This window comes from Oryctolagus cuniculus, chromosome 10 (genome assembly GCF_051225735.1).
Source record: "Oryctolagus cuniculus isolate XC-2025 breed Fujian yellow rabbit chromosome 10, ASM5122573v1, whole genome shotgun sequence".
NCBI classification, from domain to species: domain Eukaryota; kingdom Metazoa; phylum Chordata; class Mammalia; order Lagomorpha; family Leporidae; genus Oryctolagus; species Oryctolagus cuniculus.
This window is the reverse complement of record NC_142876.1, coordinates 21,510,850-21,529,012: the sequence shown is the minus strand read 5'-3', so window position 1 is coordinate 21,529,012 and position 18,163 is coordinate 21,510,850. Positions and strand designations below refer to the sequence as shown.

Below are 18,163 nucleotides of genomic sequence, written 5' to 3'. Positions count from 1 at the left end.
AAGATGAAAGTGAAAAGAGCAAATAACACCTTAAAGCTAACGAGAGAGCTTGAGCAGTGCAACTGTAAGCTATTTCCAGGCCTGCAGGAAGCAATTCTAGAAGGTGGAGGCTCCTGTCTGCCACACCTATTGTTCCCCAGCCTTGGTCTCATCCCGTGCTTCAGTGTCCTCCTCTAGGAAACAGGGGGCCTCTGCCCCTGCACTCATGTGGGAGACCAAGAATTTCCAGGCTCCTGGCTGCAGCCTAACCCAGCCCTGGCTGTTGTGGCCATCTAGGGAGTGAACCAGTGGATGAAAGTGCTCTCTCTCTCTCTCTCTGCCTTTGCCTTTCTGTAACTCTGCCTTTCAAACAAATAAAAACAGGGGGCTTCTAGTGCCTAGTAACAGTGGAAAGATTCAGCTCAAAATAGAATAATTTTAAGAATAGTAACTACCTTTCTCATGACTAATTATTCAACATATTCCCAAAAATTATCTCATAATAAATTTGAAGCACGTTAAAATTTCTTTCCTTGGCCTGCGCCGCGGCTCAATAGGCTAATCCTCCACCTGTGGCGTCAGCACCCCGAGTTCTAGTCCTGGTCAGGGCGCCAGATTCTGTCCTGGTCGCTGCTCTTCCTGTCCAGCTCTGCTGTGGCCCGGGAGTGCAGTAGAGGATGGCCCAAGTCCTTGGGCCCTGCACCCCATGGGAAACCAGGAGAAGCACCTGGCTCCTGCCTTCAGATCAGCGTGGTGCGCTGGCCGCAGGGCGCTGGCCGCAGTGGCCACTAGGGGGTGAACCAACGGAAAAGGAAGACCATTCGCTCTTTTTCTCTGTCACTGTCCACTCTGCCTGTCAAAAAAATAAAATAAAATAAATAAAAAATTCAAAAAAAATTATTTCCTGATATGTCTGTACATATGTATGCTGCAGTTTTTCAGTGTTTTCCTAAAAACTCTTCAATTAGCTATCAAATCTAATCCTACACTAGAATATTTGATGAACAAAAAAAATCAATTAGTATGGAAAATAAGTTAAACATTTTAAGAAAAACAAAGAATTTGTTTTGTTAAATATAAAATATTTTATAATGATAAAGTTTTGTGGAAAAACATTTAAGTGGAAACTAGAGACAAGGTTTTCATATATTATTGTGCTTTTTTGTTTTTAAAAGCATGCCATCTATGATACATTTAGACACTACAAAGAATTAGCTATCAACCCATGGAAAGACATGAATGGCTGGCGCCATGGCTCAATAGGGTAATCCTCTGCTTTGCGGCGCCGGCACACCTGGTTCTAGTCCCGGTCAGGGCGCCGGATTCCGTCCCGGTTGCCCCTCTTCCAGGCCAGCCCTCTACTATGGCCCAGGAGTATAGTGGAGGATGGCCCAAGTGCTTGGGCCCTACACCCGCATGGGAGACCAGGAGAAACACCTGGCTCCTGGCTTCTGATCAGCGCAATGTGCCGGCCATTGGAGGGTGAACCAACGGCCAAAGGAAGACCTTTCTCTCTGTCTCTCTCTCTCTCTCACTGTCCACTCTGCCTGTTAAAAAAAAAAAGCATGAAGAAAATTTAAATGCATGTTACTAAGTAAAAGAAGCTAATATGAAAAGGCTTCTTACTATATGATTCTCATCATATGACATTATGGAAAAGGCAAAACTACGAAGTCAATAGAAAAACAGTGGTTGCCAGGAGCAAGGGGGAGAGAGCGTTTAGGGCAGTGAAACTATTCTCTATGGCATATACATTGGTCAGAACCCATAGAATGGGCAACACCAAGAATGAACTCATGTGATCTGTGGACACTGGGTGGTGATGATATGTCAGTGTAGGTTCATCCATTGTAACCTGTAGCACTGTGGTATAGGGTGTTAATAGTGGAGATAGGAGTAATGTAGCAACTCTATACTTTCTGCTCAGTTTTGCTGGTAACCCAAAACTGCTCTAATAAATAAAGTTTATTTTTTAAAAAGCATATCATCTATTCAGTATACCTACTGAAAAGTCAAGAAGCCAATATGAGCTTCAGTGGTATTTATTGTTATCATTGATTAGTTTTCATTTTTGATGAATCATCATATCCATTCTCATTCACTGATGGGTAAGAAATATAATGGAGAAATATTTCAAATACAAGTATTTGAAATACAATACTTGGTGGTGTTTATTAAAGTTGAGAATTAATTTAAAAAGAAGATATTTTAATTCATTGACTTTTAGTTTTATGTATAGATAGCCATTCTCTGTATCCACTTCCAAAATTAGGGAGAAAAAAGCAATCATGCAGGAAATAAGAATTTTTTCTTTTTCTATTTTCTTTTTGCAAAATAAAGTTATCTTTAATTCCATTTTTTATGAATTTTTCTTGGATAATGTACTTTACATCATTTTTTATTTTTTGGAAAGCTTTTACTTAATATATACAAATTTCATAGGTACAGCTTTAGGAATATAGTGGTTCTTCCCCCATTCTCCTACTCCCTCCCCTATCCCATTCTTCATTAAGATTCATTTTTAATTATCTTTATATATAGAAGACCAACTCTATACTAAGTAAAGATTTCAACAGTTTATACCCACACAGACACACAAAATATAAAGTATTGTTTGAGACAAGTTTTACCATTAATTCTCATAGTACAACTCATTAAGGACAGAGGTCTTACATGGGGAATAAATGCACAGTGACTCCTGTTGTTGATTTAACAGCTGACACTCTTATTTATGATGTCAGTGATCACCCAAGGCTCTTGTCATGAGCTGCTAAGGCTATGGTAACCTTTTGAGTCCACAAACTCCATCATTATTTAGATAGGGCCATAACTAAAGTGGAAGTTCTCTCCTCCCTTCAGAGAAAAGTACTCCTTTGATGGCCACTTCTTTCCACTGGTATCTCATTCACAGAGATCCTTCATGTAGGTCATTTTTTGCCACAATGTCATCGCTTCCCATGCCTGAAATGCTGTCACGGGATTTTTCAGCCAGATACAAATGCCTTAAGGGCTGAAAGAAATTTTTTAAAGATTTATTTGTTTATTTTTGAAAGGCAGAGTCCCAGAGAGAGAGAGGGACAGGTAGAGAGAGAATCTTCTATCCACTGGTTCACTCTCCAGGTGGCCAGGAGCCATGAGGATTTCCCATGTTAGTGGCAGAGTCCCAAACATTTGGGCCATCCTCCACTGCTTTTTCTAGGCCATTAACAAGAAGCTGGATTGGAAGTGGAGCAGTCAGGACATGAACCAGCACCCACATGTGATGTTGGCATCTCAGGAGGCAGCTTTACCTACTACACCACAATGCCAGTCCCTGAGAAATAGAAATTTTTAAATGAAGTTCAAATGGTTAGCAAAGTAAAATAACTTTTAAGCACTTGTGTAACTTCTTAAGAAATCCTAGAAGAGGTAGGGGGCACCAATACAGTGGTTTAAGATGCCACTTGGGACTCCTGCATCCCAGATCAGAGTCCGTAGTTCCCTTCCAATCCAGATTCCTGCTGATGCATACCCTGGTAGGCAACAGATGATGGCCCAAGAAGCTGGGTTCCTACCACCTATGTGAGAGACCTAATGAACTTCTAGGCTTCTGACTTCAGCTTGGCTCAGCCCTGGATATTGGGTGCACTTGGTTACTGAACCATTGAATAGAAGACCTCTCTGTGTCTCTGTCACTCTTGATTCTCTATCTTCCAGTCAAATATGTTTTAAAATTTCAGGAAGTGTTTTTGAATGCATTCCCTTATTCAGTTTACATTAATTTGTGTCTTGTCTGTGTTGCTTGCTGGGCCAGTGCAGGCTACTCTGTTATAGCTGGCTAGCTAGGCAGTCCCTGCCCTCAAGACCTTGAAGCTGGCTTGGCAAAGACAGGGAGGTGATTTGTGAGTTGTCACAAGCACTATCCTAAGAGATTGTCCAGGATGCGCAGAAGAGTCCAGTTGCTATGATTGGACTGGTGATTGTGCATAAGAGGGAAGAGAATTGGTGAGACTTTAGGTGAGTTTTCAAAGTGAGTACTGTAGATGTTTATCTGGCAAACAAATCCTTCTGACTCCAAACTCTATGCTTATTTCCAAACACACAAAATTAGCTCTCATTGAATGAAATACTGTCTAAATGCTATTGTGAATTTCTGATCAATGAATCAATGATCACTTTGCAAAAATCATACTGTATATACCTTCACATTGCATGTTTCATTTCCAAGAATGAAGAGAGTCTGAAGCGATCTGTGTACACAACTGGGTAATTTATTTAATGGCTCAACTACTCTGACTTCTCAGTAGATATCAAAGGCAGTGGTGGCAAGGACAGAACTGACTTTAAAGAACTAGGGGTGAAACTTTGTCTTGTTTAATGAGTAAATCAGAGGAGTTTTAATAGCATTGACCTGGAATTTTGAAGTGTTTTGTATTTTGTTTTGCTGGATATAACAGGATCTTTCAACTGACCTGTGTTGTAAGTCATCTTCTTAATATGTTTTTCCATAGGAAATGTGCTATGTATTAAAATACTTCTCTTCACATGAATCCTCTGAATAAATCATTGCTTACTAACAGTTGTCTCATTAAGATATGCTGGATCTGGGGCACATCATGTAGGCATTACAAAGAGTGAGGCTGATCCCTTTCTACTATCCTGGGGAGGTATCAGTGGAAGAGAAAAAGGGACACTAGAAGTGCTGCAGGACAGTCTATGAAATAAAATAAAAGCATTTTGAAAAAGTAAGCTATATGTGAGTACCGATATTCATGCATGAGCATGTGTACATAAGAAGAGAAAAATGATCTGAAAAGACACACTCCAAGCTATTTCTGGTGGTTCCCTGGGATGGCAGGAGGGAATAGTGGTAAAAGATAACTTTCACTTGTGAACCGTTTTTCATTTGTGTGGGTTTTTGTTTTGTCCGATGTGTATGAATTTGTTCAAAATTGGATCTAGGAATAATTGAAAGAAATAATAATTAGTCATTGAGAAACTGTTGGAGCTATGACTCAGGAGGTGCCAAAAAAAATTCCAAGGTAAAATAAGTATTTTAACTTTGGAACTAGACGGAAGAGTTAAAAGTCTTTATTTTCAGATGTAGTTTACCTTTTCTTAAACTTTGTTGTTAGGAAGACTGACTGATTGATTTTGCTTTTCGAGTGAAAAGCTGAATCAGCTCTGTTCACCCTAAGTAGGCACTTAAAATCCAGTAAGGAAATGAATTCTTTCTACTTTAGAACAGTGTATGAGCTCATTTTTAAAGAAACTCCTCCAAACCTATGGTTTGTTCTTATCCCGTATGGTGATCACAATGATGAGATGGAAACAGCTTCTTATCCTAACTTCCAGTAAAATTTTTAAAATAGTAACCAATTAATGATATACTTTAGATAATAAACAATTACAGATGTTACTCTTTGCTCACGAGTAGAAATCCCTCTAGGAGCCAGTGCTGTGACATAGTGGGTAAAGCCTCCACCTGCAGTGCTGGCATCTCATGTGGGTGCCGGTTTGAGTCCCAGCTGCTCCACTTCCAATCCAGCTTTCTGCTGTGGCCTGGAAAAGCAGTAGAAGATGGCCCAAGTACTTGGGCCCCTGAACCCGCGTGGGAGACCTGGAGGAAGCTCTTGGCTCCTGGCTTCGGAGTGACATACGTCTGGCCATTGCAGCCATCTGGGGAGTGAACCAGCAGATGGAAGTCCTCTCTCTCTCTCTCTCTCTCTGCTTTGGCCTCTCTGTAACTCTGCCTTTCAAATAAATAGGTAAATATTTAATAAAAAAGAAAGAAAAAGAAAAAAGAAAGAAATTCCTCTAAAATATTCTAGTTCATTTTCCTGCTTCTAAAAACTCCTCAACAGATGGCTGTCTTTCAATATAAAAAGTCTTCATGTTAAAATTAAAATCTAGACCTTCCAGTAGTATTCCATATCACTGTGCAACAGAAAGAATATTTAAAATGACATGGAAAACCAAGGTCCATATTACTCATAATTCTTTTTGAAAATTTAGACTGGAACTAAAATTATCTGAGGTTATTTTCAGATTATACTTGCAAATCACAAGTTATCCTAAAATACACAGATTTAAAATATTTGGAGCATTTGTTTCTCCTATTTCTTAGTATGTTATTAGTCAGTAATTATTTGCCCTAGAAAAATAGCAAAATAACTATAGCCTATTTATTCTTTCTGTAGTAGCTTTTCAAAGATGATAATGATGGTGATGATGGTTTATGAGGCTGACATATGTTTACTATAGTAATTGCTTATGCACACCTGGCACTGTTCTAGAACCTTGCTTGTATTAACCTCTCCCCAACTTCACAACAACCATAACAAATAGAATTATTGTTCTCATTTTACAGATGGGGACACTGGGAGCATAGACAAATTAAGTAACTTGCCCAGGGTTATGCCATTAGTAAGTGCAAAACCAGCTGATAGGAGACCTGTTTCTCAGTTATCATTCAAGATGTGTGAGGTATGTTTCCCATCCCCAGTCCAGGAAACATTTCCAACCTTCCTTTCACCACCTCAGCAACAATGTACTTCTGGCAAGTGTTTTTTGGAAGGAAAATACTTCCCTTATTAACTACTCAGCAAGAAAAATTTATGGACTATTTGCAATGTACAAGACTGGGACTTGATGACTCTGGCTAGAGTTGCCCAGTATCCATCACCATTCTAGACTAATGGTATCCTTCATTGGAATGAAGCACTTCCTGAAAACAATTCTCCACCCTCCACAAAACTAGAAATACAGCTTTTTCAGAGCTGTGGGTTTTGCCAGTGCCACTTTCATATCTATAAATCTTTCAAACTTATTAGCAGCATGGAGCCCTGGAATTCTGGGAATTTTCTAGAAGCATGTTCTAGAAAATGCTTTGTACTGCTACCCCTGTGATGTCTCTGTGGGCTGTTGATCAATGCTCAGAGAATCTGCTCCTGAATCTTTTAGGTGTGACTCTCACCAAGTGGCCTTCAGAACTCTTGGAAGGGCCAGTGCTGTGGCATAGTGGGTAAAGCTGTTGCCTGTTGCGCCGGCATCCCTTAAGGGTGCTAGTTCAAATCCTGGCTGTTCCACTTCCAGTCTGGCTCCTTGCTAATGTACTTAGGAAAGCAGCAGAAGATGAGCCAAGTCCTTGGGCCCCTACATCCACATGGGAGACCTAGAAGAAGCTCCTGGCTCCTGACATTAGCCTGGCCATTGTCCCCTTTGGGGAGTGAACCAGTGGATGGAAAAGTGATTCCTCTCTCTCTCTCCCTCTCTCTCCCTCTCTCCCTCCCTTCCTACCTTCCTACCTCCTCTGTCCCCTTCTCCTCTCCTCTCCTCTCCTCTTTTTCTCTCTCTGCCTCTGCCTCTCCTTCTCTGTAACCCTGCCTTTCAAATAAACAAATAGATTTTAAATAATTCTAATGAAAGAACTCTTTGGCATCCCATAGGGACTAGCCTAGGCCATGAGAATAGCTAGTTGTCACTGGAATGTTCTAGGGGTCAGAGTGACCTGCCCTAGTGCAGAAGTCCTCTTCTCTTTCCTATCAACCCAACTTGCCTATGTTTGGGGCTCAGTTCTTTCCCCATGGTTTACTAGGAACCTGTCATGGACACCTGCCTCACTAACCAGCATGTAGGATGGATAAAGGGGTGCAGAGTGTTGTTGATTTGATTTTAATTTTTCTTTATATTAGTCATAAAAACTTCATGCATAGCCGGCGCCGTGGCTCAATAGGCTAATCCTCCACCTTGCGGCGCCGGCACACCGGGTTCTAGTCCCGGTTGGGGCGCCGGATTCTGTCGCGGTTGCCCCTCTTCCAGGCCAGCTCTCTGCTATGGCCAGGGAGTGCAGTGGAGGATGGCCCAGGTGCTTGGGCCCTGCACCCCATGGGAGACCAGGAAAAAGCACCTGGCTCCTGGCTCCTGCCAGGATCAGCGCGGTGCGCCGGCTGCAGCGGCGGCCATTGGAGGGTGAACCAGCGGCAAAGGAAGACCTTTCTCTCTCTGTCTCTCTCTCACTGTCCACTCTGCCTGTCAAAAAAAAAAAAAAAAAAAAACTTCATGCATATCCTACAAAGTGTTACCAAGTGAATCAACCTGTAAAGTCATTCCATGTAAACTAAATCAAAAATGTGGGACAGGCAATTGGAGTAGTGGTTAAGATGTCACTTGGGATTGCAGTACCTGGGTTCAGGTCCTGGTTCCTGCTAATGTGTACCCCAGGAAGCAGGGGTGATGGCTCAATTACTTGGTTCTCTGCTACTCACATGGGACACCCAGATTGAGTACTTGGCTCCTAGCTTTGGCCCCATTGCAGGCATTTGAGGAGTAAACCAGCAGATGGGAGATCTCTGGATCTCTCCTCCCATTCCCTCCCTGCCTCTGTCCCTATCCCTTTCAAATAAATAAATGAAACCAAAATGTGATACCGTTTTTTCATTTCTTGACAAAAAAATGGGAAGTTTGATAACACCAAATAGGAGAACTCTTTTAGTGAGAGTTGAAAGCAATTTGGCATTGCCTACTAAAATTTAAATGTGTGTGTGCTTTGATCCAGCTTTGGCAAATCTATCCTTGTACAAAAATATTCACCTAGGTGTTCATAATGTAAATTAAATGTCCCTCAGATTAAATCATGGGAACACTGCAAGTATGAGAAATGAGTCATCCATGTGTACACACAGGAGAGGATGTTCCAGGACGTACTAAGGGACGAAAACTAAGTTACACAATGAAATGATAATCTGATGCCATTTTTGTGCTAAAAGTTAGACAAAGCTCTCAGAAGGTCCTCCAAATTGTTAACAGTAGGTGAAGGAGTGGTGATTAGTGTTTTCTGAGTATTTTACAACTGTATGTTGCCTTAATATTTTTTTTAAAGATTTTTTTGTTTTTGTTTGTTTGACAGGCAGAGTAGACAGTGAGAGAGAGAGAGACAGAGAGAAAGGTCTTCCTTTTTGCCGTTGGTTCACCCTCCAATGGCCACCGCAGCCAGCGCACCACACTGATCCGGAGGCAGGAGCCAGGTGCTTCTCCTGGTCTCCCATGTGGGTGCAGGGCCCAAGCACTTGGGCCATCCTCCACTGCACTCCCAGGCCACAGCAGAGAGCTGGCCTGGAAGAGGGGCAACTGGGACAGAATCTGGCGCCCCGACAGGAACTAGAACCCGGTGTGCCGGCGCCGCAAGGCGGAGGATTAGCCTAGTGAGCCGCAGCGCCTGCTCTTGCCTTAATATGTTTAAAAACATTTATTTACTAGGCCGGCGCCGCGGCTCACTAGGCTAATCCTCCGCCTAGCGGCGCCGGCACACCAGGTTCTAGTCCTAGTTGGGGCGCCGGATTCTGTCCCGGTTGCCCCTCTTCCAGGCCAGCTCTCTGCTGTGGCCAGGGAGTGCAGTGGAGGATGGCCCAGGTGCTTGGGCCCCGCACCCCATGGGAGACCAGGAAAAGCACCTGGCTCCTGGCTCCTGCCATCGGATCAGCGCGGTGCGCCTGCCGCAGCACGCCAGCCGCGGCGGCCATTGGAGGGTGAACCAACGGCAAAGGAAGACCTTTCTCTCTGTCTCTCTCTCTCACTGTCCACTCTGCCTGTCAAAAAAAAACAAAATAAAAAAAAAACAAAAACACATTTATTTACTTATTTGAAAGGCAGAGCAACAGGGTAGGGTAGGAGGATGTGGAAAGAGACAGAGGGAGAGAGAACTTCCATCCATTGGTTCACTCCCCAAAAGGCCACATCTGCTGGGACAGATCAAAGCCAGGAACCAGCAGCTCCATCTGGGTCTGCCACAGGGGTGGCAGGAACCCAAGTACCGGGACCATCTTCTAGTGCTTTTCCTGGCATGTTAGCAGGGAGCTGGATCAGAAGCAGAACAGCGGGGACTTTAACCAGCACTCCAATATAGGACGCCAGCATCTCAGGCAGTGACCTAACCCACTGTACCACAGCACCAGCCCCTGCCCTAGTATCTTTCTTAAGAAAGAAAGTGAGTAATTCAAGTTCAGAATTTTTAAGTCGGGGCCAGTGCTGTGGCATAGTAGGTTAAGCCTCTGCCTGCTGTGCCAGCATGCATATGGATACCAGTTCAAGTCCCAGCTGCTCAACTTCCCATCTAGCTAATTGCTAATGGCCTGGGGAAGCAGTGGAAGATGGCCCAAATCCTTGGGCCCCTGGACCTGTGTGGGAGACCCAGAAGAAGCTCCTGGCTCCTGGCTTTGGATCAGCCCAGCTCCAGCCATTGCAACCATCTGGAGAGTGAACCAGCTGATGGAAGACCGCTCTCTCTGTCTTTCCCTCTCTCTATTACTCTGCCTCTCAAGTAAATTGATAAATTTTTTAAAAAATTCAAGTCAATATTTAAAGAATTTCTAAAAAATAGCTTGATAAGAATTACGTGCAATACCTCAGTTACTTAAGAAAATTCACATATAAATACCAAAATTTCATATACAAATATTGATGACCTGGTGCACAATACTCAGTAAATGTTAGCTACAAGCAGTAGTAGTAGTTTTAATTAGAGAATTGTGTATTATTTTAGGAAAAAAGATAGTCATATTCCATACATATCTTAGGTTTGAGGTGCTTTCATATTAAGCAGGAGGTTAATTTGAGATTAATTGATGTGTGCTTCTCAATTCATTTTAATGCTCAAGGGTATGGCATACAGGAGCAATTTAACATCCTGAGGTCATTGAAAGTCACCAGAGTCCCTAGGTAATTTTACAGGTTTCTGTCTTTCTCTCAAATCATATTTCTGCTGAGGGTTGCATGTTTTCCTTTTACTATCTTTCCAAGCTGACTTTTAAATTTCACACATTTTCTTATTTGCAGGCCATTTTTAGTAAAGATGAAAAATTCATCAACTCAAGGGGAACTGTAAATGGAGAGTGCCAAAGTTATTTAGAGGCTCAGGTCTTGGGGGCTTGGCAGACTCCCAAGCAAAGTGATTTGCTCCAAAGTAATTTGCTAGGCCAGAGTGGACTCAGTTCACGTGGGGTTTCAAATCATAAGCCACTGGCTTGTGAGGTGGGCACCCCACTGTGAGTCACTCTTTAGTCACTGAAGTCATAAATGTGGCTTTGGAGAAATGGGTTGTATCACTCCTTCCCGATATCCTGTCCTCATATTTAATAAAGATTAATGAGTGATTATTTCTTTTCATTGTGTTTTGTGTGATAATACCATGTTCATTGTAAGTTATGTGCAATGACATAAATATTTGGCAAATTCTGAGAATTATTTTGATTCTCAGGACATTTGTACCAAAAAACATATTCTATCATTTATATGATTTCAGCTATTTGTATTTGCCTCCTTGAATTTTAGCCCATATAATCTTTTCTAGTTCCTAAAATATAATTAAATATTTTCTGTTTTGTTACTGTCAGTCTCATGCTAATGTGGCCAGGCTCCAGAGGGGCCTTTATAGATAACTTCTTGTAAATTTGCAATTGTTTGGCTCAAATAAGATATATTTTTAGAAGGGTCGTGCAGCAGCACTCTCATTTGATAATGTCTGCCTCACTTCTTGGGCAGGTTTTATTTCCTTTATTGGTCATTTAAGTTATGATTTTAGCCTCTATTAAATATTCATTGAGTGGCAGGTGTTCAGCTCAGGTTAAGATGCCATGTCCCTCATCAGAGTACATAGGTTCCATTCTCAGCCGTGATTCGAGTCCAGCTTCCTGCCAACGCAGACACTGGGAGCAGCAGTGATGGCCCAAGTAGCTGAGCCCTTGACTTCCATGGAGACTTATATTAAGTTCCCAGCTCTCAGCTTAGTTTCACTCTGTCCCAATCCCAGCCTTTGTGGGCATTGGGAGAGTGAACCAACAGATGACAGCATTCCACTTCAAGCAGTAGGAGCAGCAAGTGTCTAAAATCCCAAGTGGGAACCCTATGAGCCTATTCAACAGAGTAAGAAAATCACTCTGGCTGGAGCAGAGTGAGATAAGGGGAGAACAGATGCTTGTGAGCAGTGTCAGGACTTTGAAGGACAGCTGTGAACCCAAGAGAGAGGCCATTTGACTCAAGGTTGTCAGGGCTCACTCTGGCTGCATCTGGGCAACAGCAAAAGCATTGAGCTTAGAGACTTGACTTTTGGGAGGATGGGCACCCCAGAAAGAAGTATATTTACACCCTAACACCATTCCACTTCATTCTTTTCATCTGTTAGAGGGGTAATGTTCTCACTGGCTTAAAAGAGTTTTTCCTTGTGTCCACCTAGTAGAGGAGAACTGTTGTTCTAAGTTGAATATAATAGAAAGATTCTTGCCAGGTTATTGACCACGAATGATACTCACATGGTGAACTGAAGACTGAGATCCCTTTCCAAAAGGCTCAGCACACATCATCTTACATGACCCCAGTGATTTAACATAATTCAGGGTTTCCATATGGAACCAAGTCTAGACTAGAACAACATTAAATAGGATAATGGACTCTCTACTGTAATCCGCTGATTCCTTCTAGGACTGGGGCAAGTAATGCAGATCTTACAATACTTCACCTTGACAGCCCCCAAATGGAGAATTTGTTCAAGGAGAAGGGTAGACGAAAACAATGGGGGCTTTGGAAGCCTAGCAGTGATGGGATCACTGCATACAGTCCCCACAGTGGATCCCTGCAGAATGACTGCATGTATTCTAGAGATGCCTTCTCTTAAAGGGCCACCATTAAAGGAATACAAAGTTTGATGAGACAACCTAGATATTTGTATATAAAGATAATTAAAAATGAATCTTGGGGTCGGTGCCGTGGCTCACTTGGTTAATCCTCCACCTGTGGCACTGGCATCCCATATGGGCACCAGGTTCTAGTCCTGATTGCTCCTCTTCCAGTCCAGCTCTCTGCTGTGGCCCGGGAAGGCAGTGGAGGATGGCCCAAATGCTTGGGCCTCTGCACCTGCATGGGAGACCAGGAAGAAGCACCTGGCTCCTGTCTTCGGATTGGTGCAGTGCCAGCCATGGCGGCCATTTGGGGGTGAACCAATGGAAGGAAGACCTTTCTCTCTGTCTCTCTCTTTCACTGTCTATAACTACCTCTCAAATAAAAATAAAATAAATGAATCTTAATGAAGAATGGGATGGGAGAGGGAGTAGGAGGTAGGATGGTTTGGGGGTAGGAGGGTGGGTATGGGGGGAAGAACTGATATAATCCAAAAGTTGTACTTATGAAATTTATATTTATTAAATAAAAGCTTTCTATTAATAAAAGAAAATGTAGATAAAACATGCCATAAGACCTTCACTGTCTAGAATTCTTGAAGATATTTTTTAGAAGCATTACTCTAGTAGTAAATTGTGAAGAATGAAAAATGCAGCCCTGTAATATATAGTCCTTTCAGGTAGACTAAAGATTTGATACCAAGAATGCCTTTGATGTTTTTTTCTCCCATAAATAATGGTGTTTGTAGATATAGAAGGATGAGGTTAATATCCAAAGCATAGAAAACGGGCAGTATAACAAAAAAACTTTAGATTCTAGTTTAAGTGTGATTTGTCAAAACAAATACATTTTACCAAGGTTTTGTTTTGGAAAAGCTTATTTTGGGAGTAATTGTATTCATTTTACACAAGGATCTTGGTGATACAGCTGTTACATTTGTACAAATAAAAGGTAAAATACCCCTAAAAATTTTATTTTCCTGTAGTTATTAGTTTCCACAGAATAAATATTTAAAACATTTGTTGACAACTATAATCTGTGTTGCTCTAATAGGAAATATATTATCTGTGTATAGATATAGGCATAGATACAGATACTTTGGTGCCTTAATACTTAGACCACTATATAGATTGAATATTAAGACAGTAAATATTTTGCAATTCTACTAAATCATTTTCATTTTCAAGTATAAGAACATTAGAGTTTGTTTTTTTAATAGAAAACTTTTATTTAATAAATATAAATTTTAAAAGTAAACTTTTGGATTATAGCAGTTCTTCCCCCCATAACCATCTTCCCACCTGTAAACCATCCCAACTCATACTCCCTCTCCCATCCCATTCTTCATCAAGATTCATTTTTAATTTTCTTTATATACAGAAGATCAACTCTATGCTAAGTAAAGATTTCAGCAGTTTGCACCCACACAGACACACAAAGTATAAAGTACTGTTTGAAGACTAGTTTTACTATTAATTCTCATACTACAACACATTAAGGACAGAGGTCCTACATGGGGAACAAGTGCACAGTGACTCCTATTGTTGATTTAACAATTGACACTCTTATTTATGACGTCAGTAATCACCCAAGGCTCTTGTCATGAGCTGCCAAGGCTATGGATGCCTCTTGAGTTCACCAACTCCAATCTTATTTATTTATTTATTTACTTTTAGTTTTTTGACAGGCAGAGTTAGACAGACAGAGAGAGACAGAGAGAAAGGTCTTCCTTTTTCCGTTGGTTCACCCCCCAAGTGGCCGCTACGGCTGGTGCATTGCGGCCGAGGCGCTGCGCTGATCTGAAGCAGGAGCCAGGTGCTTCCTCCTGGTCTCCCATGCAGGTGCAGGGCCCAGGGACCTGGGCCATCCTCCACTGCCCTCCCGGGCCACAGCAGAGAGCTGGACTAGAAGAGGAGCAACCAGGACATCCAGCACCCCAACCGGGACTAGAATCCGGTGTGCCAGCGCCACAGGTGGATAATTAGCCTATTGAGCCCCTGCACCGGCTCCGATCTTATTTAGACAAGGCCATAATCAAAGTGGAAGTTCTCTCCTCCCTTCAGAGAAAGGTACCTCCTTCTTTGATGGCCTGTTCTTTCCACTGGGATCTCACTCACAGAGATCTTTCAGTGAGGTCATTTTTTGCCACAATGTATTGGCTTTCCATGCCTGAGAAACTCTCATGGGCTTTTTAGCCAGATCCAAATGCCATAAGGGCTGATTCTGAGGCCAGATTGCTATTTAGGGCATTTGTAATTCTATGAGTCTGCTGTGTATTCCGCTTCCCATGTTGGATGGTTCTCTCCTCTTTAATTCTATCAATTATTGGCAGACACTGGTCTTGTTTATGTGATCCCTTTGACACTTAATCCTATCTTTATGATAAGTTATGAACTTGAACTCATCACTTTAACTAGTAAGATGGCATTGGTACCTGCCAACTTAATGGGATTTGGAGTCCCATTAAGTTTTTAGCTTTTCCCTTAAGGGTAAGTCCGAGGGATCATGTCCCAAACTGTATGTCTCCTCCCTCTCTTATCTCCACTCATTTTTCAACAGGGATCAATTTTCAATTGGATTTAAATACCTAAGAATAATTCTGTGTTAATTAAAGAAGAACATTAGAGTTTGAATGCAGATTCAAACTCTCTACTGAGATTGAGTAATGATGTTTTGGATAGGAAAACTTTTAGGAAACTTACTTTTTACTAAGCACTTTGTAGCTTCAGGAGCTTTATATTTTCTTCATCCTTCAAGCTAACATGTAAGGAGGACAGCATCATTCCTGAGCAAATCAAAGCCTAGCAGGCTGACAATGTGGCATGGCAGGTAAAGCTGCCACCTGTGACTCTGGCGTCCCATTGGGACTTTGAGTCCCAGCTGCTCCACTTCCTATCCAGCTTCCTGCTGGTACACCTGGGAAAGCAGAGGAAGATGGCCCAAGTTCCTGGGCCACTGCATCCATATGGGAGACCTAAAAGAAGCTCCTGGCTCCTGGCTCCTGGCTCCTGGCTCCTGGCTTTGGCCTGGCCCAGGCCTGATCATTGCAGCTATTTGGAGAGTGAACCAAGGGATGGAAGATCTCTGTCTCTCTTTCCCTCTCTTTGTGGCTCTGCCTTTCAAATAAATAAAAAGAAATCTTAAAAAAAAAATAATGTCTTCTGTGGGTGACTAAAAATGAAGTATTAATCTTCCACTAAAGAGGAAAGAGTTTGTCATGGGGGAAGCTTAATGATAGGGCTTACAGATATAATATTGTTTATTCTATTACTTGCCAATAAGTAGCAAACAAAGTTTTAAACCTAAATGATTTCTTTTACAAATGTATGCAATGTATGTCAGTGCCATGATGTCTGAGAATGCCAACATGGCTTGGTCAGATTGTCCCTGGTTTCAAAATGCTCACACATTAACACATCTCTTGCTCAGCCTCTCTTCTTAGAATTTCAGAAATGTTGTCCCATGCCGTAGTAGTTTTTTACTCTAAACGTACCTCAGGGAAGCATTAGAGAAATAGTATTATTTTTCTGTTGTGTTTTACCTCCCCACCTTTCATTTTCTAAAATAATAACAGAGAAGTAGATCATGTGGAACCAAAGGGGAAAGAGGCGAGGAAGGTGGGGTGCAGCTGAAATAAAACCCTTGTAAATATTCAGGGCAGACCACGTGTTCATCTGGGCAACTCACACTGTAACCACAGAACTAGTTAATGGGAAGGTCTATTTGAAAGATTCAAAATCATACCTTAGGTAACATTTCTCATAATTTTTTTTCTTCAGAGCCTAGTCATTTAGACATGAAATCAGCCCAACAAAATAAATTAGGAATTAAGTACTTAATCTAGTTATGAAATATAGAAAAGTATAAACAATAATTCAACTGACCTTCAAACCATCCTCTCTGCATCCTATTTTTATGCAGCTCAAAATAAATGTCAAATACACTTATTCCTACTGCCTTTAGCTGCAGCTATGATTTAGATAAATTGGTAAATATAGAAAATCTCAGAGATTCGCAGGATAACTTTTTTTTCTGGTGGACAGCTTCCTAATTTATCTTAAATTACTAATATGAATTTAAGCATAAAATTCATGGAGTCTTTTTATGATTGTTCTGCTAGAAATTATATTTTATTCCTTAATAGTATTATAAACCAGGAAAAAATAATTAAATGTAAGCCTTTTCCTCTTTCCATTTCATTTCAAATAGAAGTATTTGCATAATAGCCACCATTGCAAGTCTGGACTTTCATGTTTAATCATTTTTGCATTTGTCGAGGGTATTGTGATTATGAAATGGTTTCTATTGAAAATAACAATTCACAGTACTAAATGATTCTCTGTGCCATTTTTCTTTCTGTTGATTTTTTAAGAATGATTAAAAATAAGATATTTTTGGAAAACCTTAATAATATTTGGAAATGCCTATTGGAGCTGGCTTCAGCCTTTGAAACATGCTGCTGTCTACTTCCATGTGCAGGTAAACTCACCTGGTTTTTGTTTTTGTTGTCCTTAAAATGTTCAATTCAGGTTCTACATGGTCAGCTATTACGAGCGGAATCACAGAATAGCAGTGGGGGCGCGGCATGGTTCAGTGGCCCTGTACGACATCCGGACTGGAAAATGTCAGGTAAATAAATCATTGTGACTTCCTCTCCATAAAGTGTGGAAGTTATTGAAAGGAGCGAGAGCCTGGCACTTCACCAGTTGACGTGCTGAGCTGCTGGAACATTATGGATAATGCTGAAGGGATCAATAGTTTAATGAAGGACTCAAAGAATATAGAGCCCTACTGTCTCTATTCACTGGGGCTGAAGGGCTGCCCCAGATGGTTCAGAATGAGGTCCAGCGTAAAGGGGCACCACTCACAAGCTGTTTCACAATACATCTTGGCTTGTTTTAAACACAGCTTTTGGATTTTCTTATCTCATGATGCGTTTCCTGAAAAAAGTTTGACGGTGCATTATGATGACATAATGATTGACAAAAAAACTTTCTGTGTAAGTCCAATGAGAATTTGATAATTGTAAGACAGTGCTCTAGGAAGAAGTCACAAAAAGAAATCACAATGGTGTCTAGTATCACTCTGTAAAAAGGTAGTTGATGCCCTATTTGAAATAATATATCACCAAAAGTACCAATGTTACAGCTTTAACACTTTTTATACTTCTGTAACACTGTACTGTTTGAAACATTCTTCTTGAGTTACATTTGATGTTGATCACTTGATTCTGAAAATTTTACCAGTTGGCTAGAGTGCAGATCTAGCTTCACTTTAGATATAAGGGAATTGACACTCAGAATTTTAAATCACTTTCTCCCAGAGTCACGCTGTTAGTGACAAAACCAGTACTGGGCTCCACTGTGAGTATGATGAATTTATAAAATTCACTAATAGGCTTTATACCTTGGGAAAATTTCTTACCCCCTCTGAGCTGAAGTTTCCTCATTATAAAAATGATAGCAGAAATAATATATTATTATTTTAATGAAACATGTTCAAGAAAGAGGCATCCAAACATTGGTTGAAGGTAGAA

General features: G+C 41.2%; 1 protein-coding gene across 6 annotated transcripts in view; it reads left to right on the top strand.

Annotated features, from left to right (window-relative positions):
- The window catches only part of WDR7 (WD repeat domain 7), a 377,439-nt gene that overhangs the window by 286,220 nt on the left and 73,056 nt on the right, over positions 1–18,163 (top strand). For all 6 annotated transcript variants that reach the window (XM_070050124.2, XM_070050123.2, XM_089305092.1 and 3 more), the window contains one exon: positions 17,157–17,256. In XM_070050124.2, the coding sequence (XP_069906225.1) occupies positions 17,157–17,256 (100 nt within the window). The remainder of the gene's footprint in view (positions 1–17,156; positions 17,257–18,163) is intronic.